This window comes from Salvelinus sp. IW2-2015, linkage group LG9, assembly GCF_002910315.2.
Source record: "Salvelinus sp. IW2-2015 linkage group LG9, ASM291031v2, whole genome shotgun sequence".
Taxonomy (NCBI): Eukaryota; Metazoa; Chordata; class Actinopteri; order Salmoniformes; family Salmonidae; genus Salvelinus; species Salvelinus sp. IW2-2015.
This window is the reverse complement of record NC_036849.1, coordinates 7033614-7052073: the sequence shown is the minus strand read 5'-3', so window position 1 is coordinate 7052073 and position 18460 is coordinate 7033614. Positions and strand designations below refer to the sequence as shown.

The 18460-nt window shown below is 43.7% G+C and overlaps 1 protein-coding gene across 1 annotated transcript in view; it reads right to left on the bottom strand.

Annotated features, from left to right (window-relative positions):
* LOC111968983 (mitogen-activated protein kinase-binding protein 1-like) overlaps positions 1 to 18460 on the bottom strand; it is an 89334-nt gene that overhangs the window by 12247 nt on the left and 58627 nt on the right. Inside the window, exons 13-19 of the mRNA XM_070445118.1 lie at positions 10557 to 10682; positions 10265 to 10335; positions 4658 to 4779; positions 2707 to 2782; positions 2476 to 2587; positions 1188 to 1374; positions 616 to 767 (exon numbers count right to left, since the gene is read on the bottom strand). Coding sequence (XP_070301219.1) covers positions 616 to 767; positions 1188 to 1374; positions 2476 to 2587; positions 2707 to 2782; positions 4658 to 4779; positions 10265 to 10335; positions 10557 to 10682 — 846 coding nt within the window. The remainder of the gene's footprint in view (positions 1 to 615; positions 768 to 1187; positions 1375 to 2475; positions 2588 to 2706; positions 2783 to 4657; positions 4780 to 10264; positions 10336 to 10556; positions 10683 to 18460) is intronic.

Sequence of the window (18460 nt, the reverse complement as noted above, 5' to 3'; positions counted from 1 at the left end):
CATGAAAAAACACATTCTTAATACTGTAGATATAAACTCTGTATACCACTCAGTATATATTGAGTTGCACCACACCGCCTTTTGCTCTCAGAACAGCCTCAATTCGTCGGGGCATAGACGCTGGCTCATGTTGACACCAATGCTTCCCACAGTTGTGTCAAGTTGGCTGGATGTCCTTTGGGTGGTGGACCATTCTTGATACACACGGGCAACTGTTGAGTGTGAAAAACCCAGCAGCGTTGCAGATCTTGACACAAACCGGTGCGCCTGGCACCTACTACCATACCCCGTTCAAAGGTACTTAAATCTTTTGTCTCATTCACCCTCTCTCTCTCTGAATGGCACACATGCACAATCCATGTCTCAATTGTGTCAAGGCTTTAAAAATCCTTCATTAACCGGTCTCCTCCCCTCCATCTATATTGATTGAAGTGGATTTAACAAGTAACATCAATAATGGATCATAGTTTTCACCTGGATTCACCTGGTCAGTTTGTCAGAACTTGTTCTTAATTGATTTGCCAAGTTAAATAAAGGCTAAATTAAAACAAATGCAATAATGTTTTGTATACTCAGTGTATTGTTTGTGTACAAATGTATTTCTGAGATACCAACCTGTCTCTTCCTCTGCACTGCAGCCTGACACCATGTAAGGAGAGATCATCTCTTCCTCATCCTCATCCTCCTCCTCTATCCCCTCCACCTCTTTGTCGCTGTCAGAGGACATGGTGACTATGGGAGGGGTTCTGTGCACCTCTCTCCTGGTGCTGCACAGAACAGACAGGGAACAGAGCAATCATACTACTAGAAGACAATAGTCAAATGGGGCTGTATGTCTCTGATAATGCAACATGCTACGAAAAGGGACACTGGTCATTCACTAGCAACGTTCATAGCGACAATCCTGTCTTACAAATAATACAGAACACAGGATTAACAGTTGTTTTTCACTCCAATTGTCTTCAGAATGCGTCTCTCATCCAGTGATCACGTTATGTAAACACCATGTTTGCTTTCTAAGGGTATTAGCTAGCACAAAACATGTTATCCAATTAACTGGGTACTCCAAGGAGGCCCTTTGCTTCACTTGGAGCTAACAAGAATAAGAAGGACAGCGACAACAAAACAGGAATAAGTCATGTCAATCAAGGTACTTGTTCTACAATGTGTTCCAATACGGTAGCTACCTGAGATTGCAAGGTTTGTGAGGTGGGGTCTTCTGAACTGGCTTGCCGTTCTGCTTGAGGTCAGAGAGACGCTGTCTCATACTGATTGTCAGCTCCGGGGCAAGACGCCACACAAAGATACAGCTGTCACCAGACACAGTTATCATGTGCTTGCAGTCATTGGTGAACTTCATTCCAGTCACAACCTCTGTGAAAAAGAGAAAAGACAAACAAATGAAAAGGATTAAATCGTCTGGGCACTTTCAGTTCTGGAAAGAAGTAGAAGGTGCTCAACCAACGTGAGCAGAGGTGCAACCTAAAAATGTGTCGTTTTATTAGACAAGTTGAAAAGACTGACGTTTCGGCCTTCAAAGGCCTTCTTCAGAATAATCACAAAGGGAATGGACAAGTTTATGTAAGGCATGGGGAAGACAATTAGGACATTTTGACAGATAACTGATCTGTGGAATTCACAGTATGAATGAAGTGTCTCAGATTAGGTTTGCTGATCTAGGATAAGGTCTCCCTGGTCTTTTATAATCAAAAAGGCAAAACTGATCCTAGATCAGAACTATACAGAATAAAAATATAAACGCAACATTCAACAATTTTAACAGTTTTACTGATATAAGGAAATCAATAAATTGAAATAAATGAATTAGGCCCTAATCTATGGATTTCACATGACTGGGAGCCAGGCCCAGCCAATCGTAATACGTTTTCCCAAACAAAAGGGTTTTTATTACAGACAGAAATATCCTGTGTATCTGCTGTCCAGGTAGCTGGTCTCAGATGATCCCGCAGGTGAAGAAGCTGGAAGTGGAGGTCCTGAGCTGGCGTGGTTAAACGTGGTCTGCGGTTATGAGGCCAGTTGGACGTACTGCCAAATTCTCTAAAATAACTTTGTAGGCGGCTTATGGTAGAGAAATGAACATTCAATCCTCTGGCAACAGCTCTGGTGGACATTCCTGCAGTCAGCATGCCAATTGCACGCTCTCTCAAAACTTGAGACATCTGTGGCATTGGGTTGTGTGACAAAACTGCACATTTTAGAGTGGTCTTTTATTGTCCCCAGCACAAAGTGCAGCTGTGTAATGATAATACTATTTAATCAGCTTCTTGATATGCCACACCTGTCAGGTGGATGTATTATATTGGTAAAGGAGAAATGCTCACTAACAAGGGATGTAAACAAATTTGCGAGGGAGAGAGGTAGAAAAGTTCCAGCTGGTTTCTCCGTCTGAACACACTACAGGTTGTCATTCAGCCATTTTGCTGTCTTTTTTCTAACTAAATGGGTTATTTTTACCAGAGTGTCCAAACATGGTGGCCACACACTCTCCAGAGTAGTAGTCAAAGATGCTGATGTTCTTGTCTGAGCAGCTGGTGGCCACATACAGCCCTGAGGGGTCGGTCTGAACCTGGGGAGAGGAGAAGAAGGATTTAAACACCACTTGGAGTGCACATTATTATAAACCAGCAATCTGTGTTGTCAAATGAGTCTTCACAGTGACACTACATTACATTAAAACATGCAAACCTTGATAACAGTGCCATCCTCTCCTTGGGAGCCCTTGTACAGTTTCTTCTGTTTGCCGTTACTGATGTTGAAGATTCTGTGGGAGGGGAACTAAGAGTTAGACAAAAGGACAGGTCTAGAGACTTGACACCTCCACACACAGAAGTGCAGGTGTGCCTGTTGTGATCTCAACATGAAACACACCAACAGCTCAATACTCCAGGAGTAAATCACAAAGACAGTTCTGCTGTTGAAGCACAAGTGGGTTAATCAATCCTCTGTTTTATCCACTGTCAGTGCGTCTCTACACAAGAACAATGGAGGACGATAAGTCGATAACCCAAAGTCAGACACGTCTATCCATTTACATCCTGCCTCAGCAGTTAAGGTTATGACCCCACGACTTTCAGATCAAGGGACTGAGTCATCTGACCTAGGGAGTTCAAGGATACACGAGACTGTGTTTTGTTCATGAGTCAGTGAACTCTGTGCCACATAGTGTGCTAACAGCACAGCAGCTCAGCTGGTAAGCATGTCTCTCCCCAGCTGACCACATGGGGTCACTAACAGCCTAACTGGTGTATATCCAAGAAGTGCAGGAAGGAAAGACCAGCAGCCACCAGCTGGCAGACAACCACCCACAAGGCCCAGCCAGGGCCCAGTCAGGGCCCAGCCAACCTTGGGAGGAGTTGGCAGAGTGTGGGCTGAGGGCAGCCAGTCAACCTTTGGTTCTCACTCTTAAGCACCGCTGCTTAGTTACATAAGGAACAAACCAGAGCCTGTTAAACAAAAACCCTTTAACTCTACAACCTACATTTAATCATTAAAGTGCAGTGAGATGTCCTAGTTTTCATAGCAGCATGAGGTGTGTTTACAGTTGACTTAAAGAGTCTCCAGCTGAGGGAAAGCCCTTTTTGGATTGTTGTACTACTCTCCCACATTCCTCCTATTTACACCAACTGATACATAAAGCAGTACACTATAACTTGAGGGTGGTTGTTAACATCATTTGAAGGTGATTGTTTGAATTTTCTCCATTATGGTTGAATTTTCCATATTAACTTTGACTTTCATAGCGTGTTGTTACTGTTGTTGACACAAGGTGGAGTATGTGAGTGAAAGATGGAAACACTTGTGCAGGCAGGCAGACCGAGGCATGAGTAGGATAAACTCTGGTCAGGCACATGGACAGCAGCATGTCTGTAGCTGCAGATAGCGAAAGACAGAACACGCCAGGGGCAAGGCCCATAATCCAATCCGTCCTGTGTCGACAACACCTGAGTTAAGGGATAATCCACCTGCTAGGGAGGGATGACCTGACAGATTACTGAGGGAGAGAGGTCACACGTACTCACAAAGAAACACACGTGCACAGACACTAATATATACACGCACACATGCATACACATGGACACACACACACACTGACGTACAAACACACGTACACAGAAACACAAATCCATACTGTTAGATTCTGGGTTAAACTTGGAACATTGTTATACTCAGCAGTATAGTATCTGAGGGGTGAAAGAGACTGGTTTTTACATCAGAAGTTAATGGTTATCTGGAGAAGCCAGATGGCTTTGGAATGTGTTGGGTGGATGGGAGGAAGTCACAGGATTGCTATAGTGGATACGGATGGACTGTGGATTACGCAAATGAGGGGTTGAGGTCAGGTCAGATCCCCTTATGGGAGAAATGATGGTTTATTACCCTAATACTTTGTCTTCCTGTCAAACCATAAAAGATGTAAGGATCGGAGAGAAGCAGGAGTGCCTAAATTGGAGTATATATACTTGTGTTGGTGGAAACATGTTTTGTCTGAATGCTGTATTGACTCTCTGGGAAGAAATAAACTTGGTTAAGCTTTCATAATGTCCGTTGAGTGTTTTCCTCTGAGAATTAGAACCTAACAAAAACAAGTCAGCCAGAGCAACAGAGACAGACAAGGACAGGTAGACTAGGCCCCCACCTAACGCTGCGGTCTTGACAGCCAATTGCTGCGTACTTCCTGGTGGGGTCGATATCCATGTCATACAGCGTCGTCTTGCGTACGATGTGGTGGGTGCGGGTAAACACTGTTCCTTCATCTGACTGTAAACAAAACAAGATGTTAACATAACAAGAGGTTAAGACAGGTCCGTCACTCACTGCCATGCTAGACCATTAACACTACTGTAAATGCTCCAATGCGTAATGACAGTTTTGGCAGACATACAGTTGATGTCGGAAGTTTATATACACCTTAGCCAAATACATTTAAACTAGTAAAAATTCCCTGTCTTTGGTCAGTTAGGATCACCACTTTATTTCAAGAATGTAAAATGTCAGAATAATAGTAGAGAATGATTTATTTCAGCTTTTATTTATTTCATCACATTCCCAGTCGGTCAGAAGTTTACATTACTCAATTAGTATTTGGTAGCATTGCCTTTAAATTGTTTAACTTAGGTCAAACGTTTCAGGTATCCTTCCACTAGCTTCCCACAATAAGTTGGGTGAATTTTGGCCCATTTGTCCTGACAGAGCTGGTGTAACTGAGTCAGGTTTGTAGGCCTCCTTGCTCGCACATGCTTTTTCAGTTCTGCCCACAAATTTTCTATAGGATTGAGGGCAGGGCTTTGTGATGGCCACTCCAATACCTTGACTTTGTTGTCCTTAAGCCATTTTGCCACAACTTTGGAAGTATGCTTGGGGTCATTGTCCATTTGGAAGACCCATTTGTGACCAAGCTTTAACTTCCTGACTGATGTCTTGAGATGCTGCTTCAATATATCCACATAATTTTCCTGCCTCATGATGCCATCTATTTTGTGAAATGCACCAGTCCCTCCTGCAGCAAAGCACCCCCACAACATGATGCTGCCACCCCCGTGCTTCACGGTTGGGATGGTGTTCTTCGGCTTGCAAGGCTCCCCCTTTTTCCTCCAAACATAACGATGGTCATTATGGTCAAACAGTTCTATTTTTGTTTCATCAGACCAAAGGACATTTCTCCAAAAAGTACGATATTTGTCCCCATATGCAGTTGCAAACCCTAGTCTGGCTTTTTTTATGGCGGTTTGGGAGCAGTGGCTTCTTCCTTGCTGAGCGGCCTTTCAGGTTATGTCGATATAGGACTTGTTTTACTGTGGATATAGATACTTTTGTACCTGTTTCCTACAGCATCTTCCAAAGGTCCTTTGCTGTTGTTCTGGGATTGATTTGCACTTTTCGCACCAAAGTACGTTCATCTCTAGGAGACAGAATGCGTCTCCTTCCGGAACGGTATGACGGCTGCGTGGTCCCATGTTGTTTATACTTGCGTACTATTGTTTGTACAGACGAACGTGTTACCTTCAGGTGTTTGGAAATTGCTCCCAAGGATGAACCAGACTTGTGGAGGTCTACAATTTATTTGCTGAGGTCTCGGCTGATTTCTTTGGATTTTCCCATGATGTCAAGCAAAGAGGCACTGACTTTGAAGGTAGGCCTTGAAATACATCCACAGGTAAACCTCCAATTGACTCAAATTATGTCATTTAGCCTATCAGAAGCTAAAGCCATGACATAATTTTCTGGATTTTTCCAAGCTGTTTAAAGACTATCAGAAAGAATGACACTCAGCTTTATGTAGGTGCCGGCTTTATGACTGTGTTATCAACTTGATAATATATAACGATATTTTGGAGGTTATTTTGTTTTCAAAAAAATGAAAGTGAGCAATTGTAATCTGAATAAAGGCCAAAATTATATTTGTAAAGGCCAAAATATTTATTTATGTTTTTAGAGGGAAAGAAACGCTGGGCCAATTGTGCGCCGCCCTATGGGACTCCCAATCACGGTCGGATGTGATACATGATAATACTTTTTGTGGTATTATTTGTTTTGTCTTTTTTGGTGGATTAAACTGAAATTGCAACCAATCACGGCCGGTTGTGATACAGCCAACCTAATTGAGAAATACATTTGAGGATAGAATTCTCCCCCTACCCTCCTTTTAGGCAAGTTTATTGTCCAGCTACCTACTAATAGCCATAATGGCGCTGTACAACATGACCGTGTGTGTTTGAAAGAGTATTTTCCAGTAAGCAACAATTTGTTTACCTTCATTAGAAAACTTTGTTCCAATATATCTGTAATTCAGTGATATTTATTCCCATAGTAATTCATTATGGATCCATAACTAAATAAACGTCGGCATTTTGAAAGAGTATTTTTATCATTATTTTATTAACGAAAGCATAAAGATGCCATTATTAGTTTGAACGTGAAGACTAGCACTAAGAACAGCGGGAACGTTTCCCTAGTCAGCGCCATTATTAGTGCAATGCCCCTTAAAGTGTTGCTCTGTGCTACCCAGTGTGGTGGGGTGGGGGTCCACCCCCCATGGGCTAGGTCCATCTTCTGTGCGCGGCTCTGCGGCCCATCCCGTGCCCCTGGCCCTCGTGCCTTGAACCTCACGCGCTTTCAGTGGATACAGCTGGAGAGCTGCAAGGCAATCCTATTGTGCTCCACTCGGGAGCCATGACCAACATGGCCATTATAAACTCAGCAAAAAAATAAACGTCCCTTTTTCAGGACCATGTCTTTCAAAGATAATTCGTAAAAATCCAAATAACTTCACAGATCTTCATTGTAAAGGGTTTAAACACTGTTTCCCATGCTTGTTCAATGAACCATAAACAATTAATGAACATGCACCTGTGGAACGGCCGTTAAGACACTAACAGCTTACAGATGGTAGGCAATTAAGGTCACAGTTATGAAAACTTAGGACACTAAAAAGGCCTTTCTACTGACTCTGAAAATCACCAAAAGAAAGATGCCCAGGGTCCCTGCTCATCTGCGTGAATGTGCCTTAGGCATGCTGCAAGGAGGCATTAGGACTGCAGATGTGGCCAGGGCAATAAATTGCAATGTCCGTACTGTGAGACGCCTAAGACAGGAGACAGGACGGACAGCTAATCATCCTCACTGTGGCAGACCACGTGTAACAACACCTGCACAAGATCGGTACATCCGAACATCATACCTGCGGAACAGGTACAGGATGGCAACAACAACTGCCCGAATTACACCAGGAATGCACAATCCCTCCATCAGTGCTCAGACTGTCCACAATAGGCTGAGAGAGGCTAGACTGAGGGCTTGTAGGCCTGTTGTAAGGCAGGTCTTCACCAGACATCACTGGCAACAACGCCGCCTATGGGCACAAACCCACCATTGCTGGACCAGACAGGACTGGCAAAAAGTGCTCTTCACTGACGAGTCGCGGTTTTGTCTCACCAGGGGTGATGGTCGGATTCGTGTTTATCGTCAAAGGAATGAGCGTTACACCGAGGCCTGTACTCTGGAGCGGGAGGTGGAGGGAGGTGGAGGGTCCGTCATGGTCTCGGGCGGTGTGTCACAGCATCATCGGACTGAGCTTGTTGTCATTGCAGGCAATCTCAACGCTGTGCGTTACAAGGAAGACATCCTCCTCCCTCATGTGGTACCCTTCCTGCAGGCTCATCCTGACATGACCCTCCAGCATGACAATGCCACCAGCCATACTGCTCGTTCTGTGCGTGATTTCTTGCAAGACAGGAATGTCAGTGTTCTGCAATGGCCAGCGAAGAGCCCGTATCTCAATCCCATTGCGCACGTCTGGGACCTGTTGGATCGGAGGGTGAGGGCTAGGGCCATTCCCCCCAGAAATGTCCGGGAACTTGCAGGTGCCTTGGTGGAAGAGTGGGGTAACATCTTACAGCAAGAACTGGCAAATCTGGTGCAGTCCATGAGGAGGAGATGCACTGCATTAATGCAGCTGGTGGCCACACCAGATACTGACTGTTACTTTGATTTTGACCCCCCTCCCTTTGTTCAGGGACACATTATTCCATTTCTGTTAGTCACATGTCTGTGGAACTTGTTCAGTTCATGTCTCAGTTATATTTACACATGTTAAGTTTGCTGAAAATAAATGCAGTTGACAGTGAGGACGTTTCTTTTTTTTAATGAGTATATATTGTCCTGCTAATAACAGGGTTAATAACGTATCTGTGAGAATATCCAAGGGGCTTTTATATAATTCTAAATGAATAATAATCGCTTTGTTTAAGAAATAACAATATTTTGGAGATGATTTCGTTTTCAAATAATGTAAAATGAGCGACAAAAATACCATTCTTGAACATGGGGTGAGACATTGTTACTAATTTGTAAATAAAGCCAGTTTGTTATTTAGAATGTTTTTTTTCTGTTTTTAAGAGGGAGAGAAACCAAAAACCTACAGTCATCTCATGGGTCTCCCAGTAGAGGCTGGCACAGGTATTGAACCAGCATCTGTAGCAACACAGCTTGCATACTATGCAGTGTCTTATACCATTGCACCACTCAGGCGCTGTACAATGCGACCGGTCGGGAGTGGTCTACACTACTACAATAAGAGCAAAATAATAATCCTAACAAAATAAAAGAATAAAAGTGTAACAACAGTTTTAGTAAGTAATACCGAAGTCGTGCACAATTATCAGTTTTTACGTAGGTTTATGTCACCCATTCATTGTCAGTTAGAGACAACGTAGAACCCAAAAGCATAATCAGTGCTCTAACTCCCCCTTGCGCTGGTCTGGAGCAATGAAGTGGTGACGCACGGTACCGTACTAAACCACAAATTACCTTTAAATCCCGCAGCATAATCGCAAAACTTTTAGTAGAGCAACCACTGTATGCATCCCAGTGCAAACTCTGTATATTATGACAACATTTTGTGACGTTTTTGTTCGTGTTGGACTTCGGGGAGGGTTTTTTCTGCTGTTCAGGCACACACAAAAAATTCTGCAGGCAAGCCGAAGTTCGGAGCCGAAGTCTACGCCCCTTCGTCAGTGATTGGTCAACAGTAGGTATTTTTCAATAGTCTTTGTTGTCATTCAACGAGAGACAACTTTTTCATTGAAAAATACTGCACCAAACATCTTAAGTTAAATTTAAAATTGCGCAACAAATATCTATTCGGCAAAAACGTCATAATGAATGACAGATTTCTTGAGTTATCTTAGATTAATTCGGACTATTCTGAGGATGTGTATACTGGCTACGGCGTCTCAAAATGGACAAACAGTACTTTTGCCGCTGTTTTCTGGTTTTTCAAGCTACTGAAGCATGCTGATCAGGTCAGGAATTTGACTATTTTTGTAGAGCAGCCTTGTGAAAATGTCACTGTGCCCCTCATAAGCAATGGGCGAGGAACACGGGAGGGGGAGAGCATTTATTTGCAGCAAGTTGGCAGGGGACTTTGGGTATATAACAGATAGGATGACACAGAAAGCCTTTGAGGAAAAGTGTCATGATTAAATAGGCCACTTGGAGTTTAATTAATTAGCTGTAAGCAACAAGGACTTTCAAATGAAATATCTCAATATACAGTAGGGGTTGGCCGAGCCAAGATTAAGAATGTGGTCCATTTCCGAAATATGCTGAGAAAAGAAGATCATGAAATATTGCCAAGACGTGCTACAAAAGCATCAGTCCTCCAAACTTAGTTAAGCCGCAGCAACAGCTGTTCTGGAGCAGCGTCATTGCGTGTGTGTGTGTGTGTGTGTATAGCGGCCTTTACCTTCTGCGCTGTGCGGAAGTAGATGCTCTTGTCAGCGCCACAGCTGATCATCCTCACCTTGCCGTCATTGGCTGAAAGAGAAGAAGCACTGTTATTATTGCAATAACAACCATGTTAACTTCAAACAGCAAGCTAGCTTCACACTTGGCACTTCCATGACACCTTTGGATGCCAAAAGTCTATGTTACATTAACTAATATAACAGTTAAGGGAGGGAGACTTGAGAGTTTGAGGTAAAGGGGGGCGGTTGGCGGGATGTTGTAAAGGGTCAAAGGTCGTCTGCGAGTCTCACCAGCGAATCGGACGGCGGTGATGGAGGAGGAGTGTTCGTCCAGCGTCTGCAGCAGGCTGTACTCCTGCTCTGCGTCCAGCACATGGATCAGACGGTCTCGACTAGCTGTGGCTAGTAGCTTCAGACCTGCCAGATATAACATAAACACACACAACAGGACATCAGCAACTTTCCAACAGCCAACACCTGTTCTCCATCTTAGTGGTGGTAAACCTGTTTCATTACAGTGAGTGGTCTTTCATGTTTTTAACAGCCATAATGCATCCTGTTGAGTACAGTGGTACTCTGGTGAACATGTGCTCCACAGACTGCTCCCTGACATAGCAATGCCACGTGTGGACTCACTGTAACCTCTTAAAGCGTGCTAGTTGCTACAGATGTAGGATCTTAATTTGAGCCAGTTTGCTACAGCAGGAAAATAATCCTGTAGTAACAGGAAATTTAGATTAAGTGGATTATAATTAATTGAAATTTTTGTAGGGGTTGATAGATTTTTCATAAGGGAAAATCAAGTCTGAAAGCCTTTCTAAACTTCAAATACATTACAAGTTTTACATTTTCTACAATGCAGGAAAGTTCTCCTGCAACAGGGTGATCGAATGAAGATCCTACATCTGTATTACTTTTATCCCTGTTAACGGTAATCTATTAATGAGAGGACACAGCAGTGCAAACTCTCTTTTTCCTTAGAGGCTCACTGAGAAATGAGACCAGTACTACGGTATGCCAAGCATGAGCCATGTAGGGATCGCCTGCATAGAGGGATATGAAATATCCTCAGCTAGGTCGAGTCCAATATTTCTCATCAAAATCATACTGGAAAACTAGATTAAATCGCTTTCTAAATATTTTATCCATTTATTTATAGATGACTCTACAGCTATTTGCATATGCAAGGATATTCACTGCAACATCTTACCGTGCTTATGTGGAGTGACTGCACATGGTCAACAAATGTGATTATATTAGCCTAATACCAATGAGCTGACTGGACTCAATATCCATGTGAATTGCCAATCAAAAATGGATTTAAAGCACTCTACTGAGGGACTTGATTGAATTTCCAACCTGATTCATCTGAGTAAATGAAAAGCACTATCTATTTAGCTTATCCTCTCCTTGCTGAGATTGCACAACGATCCTGGATCTGGCAGCTTTGTGACTGTGTTAACCTTGTTTCCAGCAAGATACAATAGCAAGGGCAAGCGATAGACTTAAAATGTATTGAGCATATCGATTGTACCCATGGGTGGTCTAGTCAAATTGCCGTGGTCTGCGGGAGGCTTTGTTCCTTAATTACATTTCTATGATAGTAGGCAGGCAGGCTACCTGAACACAGCAGTTCTGCAGGACAATGGTAAGTAACAGCTCTGAATATTAGCACCCTGGAGGTGTTAATGTACAGTGCAGTGCGGCAGCCAGAGTGCGTGTCAGTGTATTGGGTTTATTCTTAGCCCTTCTATCTTCCCCTCTGTGTATGTGGTGGCAACCACCAAAGAATGGCCTAGAGAGGAATGATCTACTGAGAGAATATTAATATCATTAATACTCCTATTAACAGGTGAGCCACTAGATGCGTCCCAAATGGCACCCTATTTCCTATATAGTGCACTACGATAACGTTATGGGCCCTCGTCAGAAAGTATTCAGACCCCTTCCCTTTTCCACATTTTGTTACGTGACAGCCTTATTCTAAAATGGATTAAATTGTAAAAAATCCTCATCAACCGACACACAATACCCCATAATGACAAAGAGAAAACAGGTTATTAGAATTTTTTGCAAATCAAAACTAGATGGTGTTCAGAAATAGATGGGAGGGGTTGAGGGGAGCTGAAGGGTGGGCCAAAAAAAGGAAGATAACTAATGTAAAACTATACTTTGTCCGTAAAATGTACAGTGGGGAGAACAAGTATTTGATACACTGCCGATTTTGCAGGTTTTCCTACTTACAAAGCATGTAGAGGTCTGTAATTTTCCTTATATCTCCATCTACATCGATATCTCTCTCGCTTTGAACATTACCTTCTGTTTTTCTCTCAACTCTCCTCTTCCCCTCCTTCTGCTACTCTCTCTCCCACTCTGGTCTACTATATTCCTCACATTTCTCCCCCAACTTCTAATACTCTAACCTGCCTGGTAAGTGATTATCAAGAGATTCCTATGAGCAGCAGGCACTTTACCTGTAGTTTTCCTCGGTTTGTGTGTGACATCGTCTGTCCCCTCCCTCCTTATGGGTCGACCCCTAGCACGGGTGTGATGGTGTGGATATATCGCCTTGACAAAAGCAGTCAACCGGGCTCACAAGTTTGTGTCACTAAGAAATCTTTGATGGTGGAGGACTGGGAGAGTGTGTTATCGGAGTGGGTTTTCGCGCCCCGTTCTGCGGAGCCGTTTTTTGGGTCCAGGTCAAGGTGTTGGACCCAGCGACACACATCTCACCACCACGCGTCACAAACAAGACAAGATCCCAATAAGACCAGATCTATAAAAGCCGAGGAGCCTCCCGGTCTCCAACCCAGAGAACCCTGACTTTAGTTTGTCGTGCCTGTATCTGGATTGTTAAATTTCCAATGCTACTGAAGCATGCTGATCAGGTGCAGGAATTTGAGAATATTTTTGTAGAGCAGCCTTGTGATGGAAATGTCACTGTGCCCCTCATAAGCAATGGGCGAGGAAACACGGGAGGGGGAGAGCATTTATTGCAGCAAGTTGGCAGGGGACTTTGGGTATATAAACAGATAGGATGACACAGAAAGCCTTTGAGGAAAAAGTGTCATGATTAAATAGGCCACTTGGAGTTAAATTAATTAGGCTGTAAGCAACAAGGACTTTCAAATGAAATATCTCAATATACAGTAGGGGTTGGCCGAGCCAAGATTAAGAATGTGGTCCATTTCCGAAATATGCTGAAAAAAAAAGAATCATGAAAATATTGCCAAGACGTGCTACAAAAGCATCAGTCCTCCAAACTTAGTTAAGCCGCAGCAACAGCTGTTCTGGAGCAGCGTCATTGCGTGTGTGGTGTGGTGTGTGTATAGCGCCTTTACCTTCTGCGCTGTGCGGAAGTAGATGCTCTTGTCAGCGCCACAGCTGATCATCCTCACCTTGCCGTCATTGGCTGAAAGAGAAGAAAAGCACTTTTATTATGCAATAACAACCATGTTAACTTCAAACAGCAAGCTAGCTTCACACTTGGCACTTCCATGACACCTTTGGATGCCAAAAGTCTATGTTACATTAACTAATATAACAGTTAAGGGAGGGAGACTTGAGAGTTTGAGGTAAAGGGGGCGGTTGGCGGATGTTGTAAAGGGCAAAGTCGTCTGCGAGTCTCACCAGCGAATCGGACGGCGGTGATGGAGGAGGAGTGTTCGTCCAGCGTCTGCAGCAGGCTGTACTCCTGCTCTGCGTCCAGCACATGGATCAGACGGTTCTCGACTAGCTGTGGCTATAGCTTCAGACCTGCCAGATATAACATAAACACACACAACAGGACATCAGCAACTTTCCAAACAACCAACACTGTTCTCCATCTTAGTGGTGGTAAACCTGTTTCATTACAGTGAGTGGTCTTCATTTTACGCATAGACTGTTTAACTAGAATTTTTTGCTGTTCTCTCTGTGAACATGTGCTCCACAGACTGCCTCCCTGACATAGCAATGCCACGTGTGGACTCACTGTAACCTCTTAAAGCGTGCTAGTTGCTACAGATGTAGGATCTTAATTTGAGCAGTTTGCCTACAGCAGGAAAATAATCCTGTAGTAACAGGAAATTTAGATTAAGTGGATTATAATTAATTGAAATTTTTGTAGGGTTGATAGATTTTCATAAGGGAAAATCAAGTCTGAAAGCCTTTCTAAACTTCAAAACATTACAAGTTTTACATTTCTACAATGCAGGAAAGTTCTCCTGCAACAGGGTGATCGAATGAAGATCCTACATCTGTATTACTTTTATCCCTGTTAACGGTAATCTATTAATGAAGAGGACACAGCAGTGCAAACTTCTTCTTTTTCCTTAGAGGGCTCACTGAGAAATGAGACCAGTACTACGGTATGCCAAGCATGAGCCATGTAGGGATCGCCTGCATAGAGGGATATGAAATATCCTCAGCTAGGTCGAGTCCAAAATATTTCTCATCAAAATCATACTGAAAACTAGATTAAATCGCTTTCTAAATATTTTATCCATTTATTTATAGATGACTCTACAGCTATTTGCATATGCAAGGATATTCACTGCAACATCTTTACCGTGCTATGGTGGAGTGACTGCACATGTCAACAAATGTGTATTATATTAGCCTAATACCAATGAGCTGACTGGACTCAATATCCATGTGAATTGCCAATCAAAAATGGATTTAAAGCACTCTACTGAGGGACTTGATTGAATTTCCAACCTGATTCATCTGAGTAAATGAAAAGCACTATCTATTTAGCTTATCCTCTCCTTGCTGAGATTGCACAACGATCCTGGATCTGCAGCTTTGTGACTGTGTTAACCTTGTTCCAGCAAGAACAATAGCAAGGGCAAGCGATAGACTTAAAATGTATTGAGCATATCGATTGTACCCATGGGTGTCTAGTCAAATTGCCGTGGTCTGCGGAGGCTTTGTTCCTTAATTACATTTCTATGATAGTAGGCAGGCAGGCTACCTGAACACAGCAGTTCTGCAGGACAATGTGTAAGTAACAGCTCTGAATATTAGCACCCTGGAGGTGTTAATGTACAGTGCAGTGCGGCAGCCAGAGTGCGTGTCAGTGTATTGGGTTTATTCTATTCCCTCTATCTTCCCCTCTGTGTATGTGGTGGCAACCACCAAAGAATGGCCTAGAGAGGAATGATCTACTGAGAGAATATAATATCATTAATACTCCTATTAACAGGTGAGCCACTAGATGCGTCCCAAATGGACACCCTTTTCCTATATAGTGCACTACGATAACGTTATGGGCCCTCGGTCAGAAAGTATTCAGACCCCTTCGCGCAATCTTCCAGCAGAGACCTGGGTAAGGAACAGAAGAGACCTGGGTAATGGAACAGAGACCTGGGTAAGAGAATAGGCCTGGGAGGTAGGTTAAGGGGAAATATTTTAGGGCCACTGAGTAAGGAATAGAAAGAAACCCTGAATGGTAAGGAATAGAGGCCTGGCAGTAAGGAATATGGACCTGCAAAGCAGGACACACTAGACCTGAGGTAAGGAACAAGATCTTGGACAGGATAAGGAACAGAAAACACAAGCTGCGAACTGGCGGGATGGGGTTAGGAACAGAGGCCTGGGAACGGTGGGGTAAGAATAGAGGCAGCTGAGGTAATAGAACAGGCGAAATGCGAATATAGGGGGCAAATTTAATCTTTAGAGGGCCTGAGGGATAGGTAGAGAGGGGAATGATAGAGAGGCCTGGGTAAGGAATAGAGCCTGGGAAAAGGAACAGAACCTACTGCAGACTCACTAGACCTGACGAAGTAAGGAGAACAGAGGACCTGGGGTGGTAAGGAACAGAAAGACTATCTTTTGCTCATGTTGGACTCAATGATAAAATAGCCAAACCTTAGAAAATCTATTTTGGACCCCCTTTCTACTAATGAATTGAGTCATTGAACACATAACCCACACCAGTGTGCAGTGGTTTTCCCCAGAACCACTGTAAGGAAAAATAACCAGTTATCTGTTTAATAAAAAATCACCTTCTCGTTCGACGTGTTTGCAGCCAAAAGTGAACTTAAAGTATGGTTGGAAAACAGATATTTATTTGAACCAACACTCAGGTAATGAGTATTACCCTGAGAACCGACATGTGTATAGCAACACCTGAACCCGGGTTCAACCCAGTCGTTGTAGCATTCCAGACGGACAATGGGTTCAACCCAGTTCTGGTAGCATGCCAGGACGGACATGGGTTTTCAACCAGTCTTTTAGCCTATCCTTGCCTATCGTGCCCAGACAGCCCTCTATAACTAAAATGATAATGAGAGTTGGTGGTAATACAAAAACCCTCCATCAACCGAACACACAAGATCTATTGTAGAATTCCAACATAGAGCAAACAGAAAGAGGAGAGGAATACAGCCACCCAGGTTTCCTTTAGAATTTGTTTGCAAATCAAAAACTATGTGAGTTATAGCATTCTATTCGAGAAATACAACCGAATTGGGGAGGGGTGTGGAGGGTGATCAGACTGCACCGCGGGCAGCTAAAAAAAGTGGATATGATAAAGCATATAGTCTAGAAAACATATACCCTGATCCTATTCTCGTAAGAAGGTGGACTTCCCCGATAAGCCCGCCGAGAAACAGATATTTGAATGATCGCTACTGCCGATGTTGCAGTTCCTACTTACAAAGCATTGTAGCTATTATGAGCGAGGAACTGCAATAATTGTTGTATCATAGGTAACACTCATACAACCTCCGTGCCAGAAGCTCGTAATCTAAACAAATAAAATCCAGATTAATCACATTGTATGAGTTTTAAGTAATAATGTTTAGGCACAATTATGTGTTCATTGCGATGGAAACAAATAAAGTCATATTTTGATCACCTAGCCAATCCCAATAACACCCCCTCTCTCCACAGAGACTTGCGTTAGTTTTTCTTGAAGAAGCCCTCCGGTTGCTTCCACTCTTAGCATATACCTGTGCCATGACAAACATGCACCCTAGTAATGTAACCTGTTACCTGTAATGTAAATATAGACACCGGTCCACCACACCTTCAATCAAAACAGACTTCCAACTCTCCACAATGGTCCAATACCTAGGTAGACTCCTGTGTAAAGTGCAAGCGATTCAGGATAAAATGAGAATCCGTGCACGTAGGCTGGGATGGCCGCTACAGGACAATAGGACAAGCAGCTTGGTGAAGAAGGGCAACAAAAGCTGATTGGCCCCGCAATTATTAGGAGACCCAGACACTGGAAAGAAGTTCGAGAGTGTACGTGTCTCAACATCACCCTCGGCCTCTGAGGCCTGGCACCAAGCAAGAGCGTCACCAACTCGGTGGGGCACCTCAATGATCCATGAGGCAAAGTGAGACGTCACCAGGGGACCTCAGCCCATCTAGGTCAGAGGACGTGACCCATGCGGACAAGACAGAACATCACACACCTCTCGTGGCGCAATGACTGAAGCGAGACGGAACAACTCACAGATCTCAAAGAAACCACCCAATCTACAGCTATCAACACCAACACTACGCCGTCATGGATTTAAAATACCTGAGCCAGCACGCACAACCGCAAACACGACTACCACCACACCACATGCGACCACAACCACACCAAGACACACACCAGACCACCAGCGCAACATGTACACCCAGGCCCCAGCTCTCTGAACAGCTTAGCCAACAATCCGAACCAATCACTCCGAGACGATTCCGATCAGACACGACAAGGACCATGGATACCACCTATACCAACCAATCCATCGACGACATCTGGCATACCAAACCCACTACACATTCCCTGCAGATTCCCGAGGCGATTAGAAGATTGCTGGGCTGCTTCCGAGCCGAAGTCCTTTCCGAAGGTCATACAACGTACGCCCGAAACAACGACTAGCCATGGCATATGCTAATAAGTTTCCCCAGTAGCTCGCGTAGAGTAAGCATCTCAAGTGTCCCTGTGGCCAGTGGCCTAGCCAGCCCCAAGGACCTGAACCCGAATAGAAAATCTTTGAGTGGGAGCTGAAATCCGTATTGCCCAGCGAAAGGCCCCAAACCTGAAGGATCTGGAGAGAAGGTATGATATGGAGGAGTGGGCCAAATCCCTGACGCAGTATGTGCAAAACCTGATGCGTCAGAACTACAGAAACTTATGATCTCTGTAATTGCAAACAAAGTTTCTGCTACCAAATAATTAAGTTCTGCTTTTCTGAATGTATCAAATACTTAGT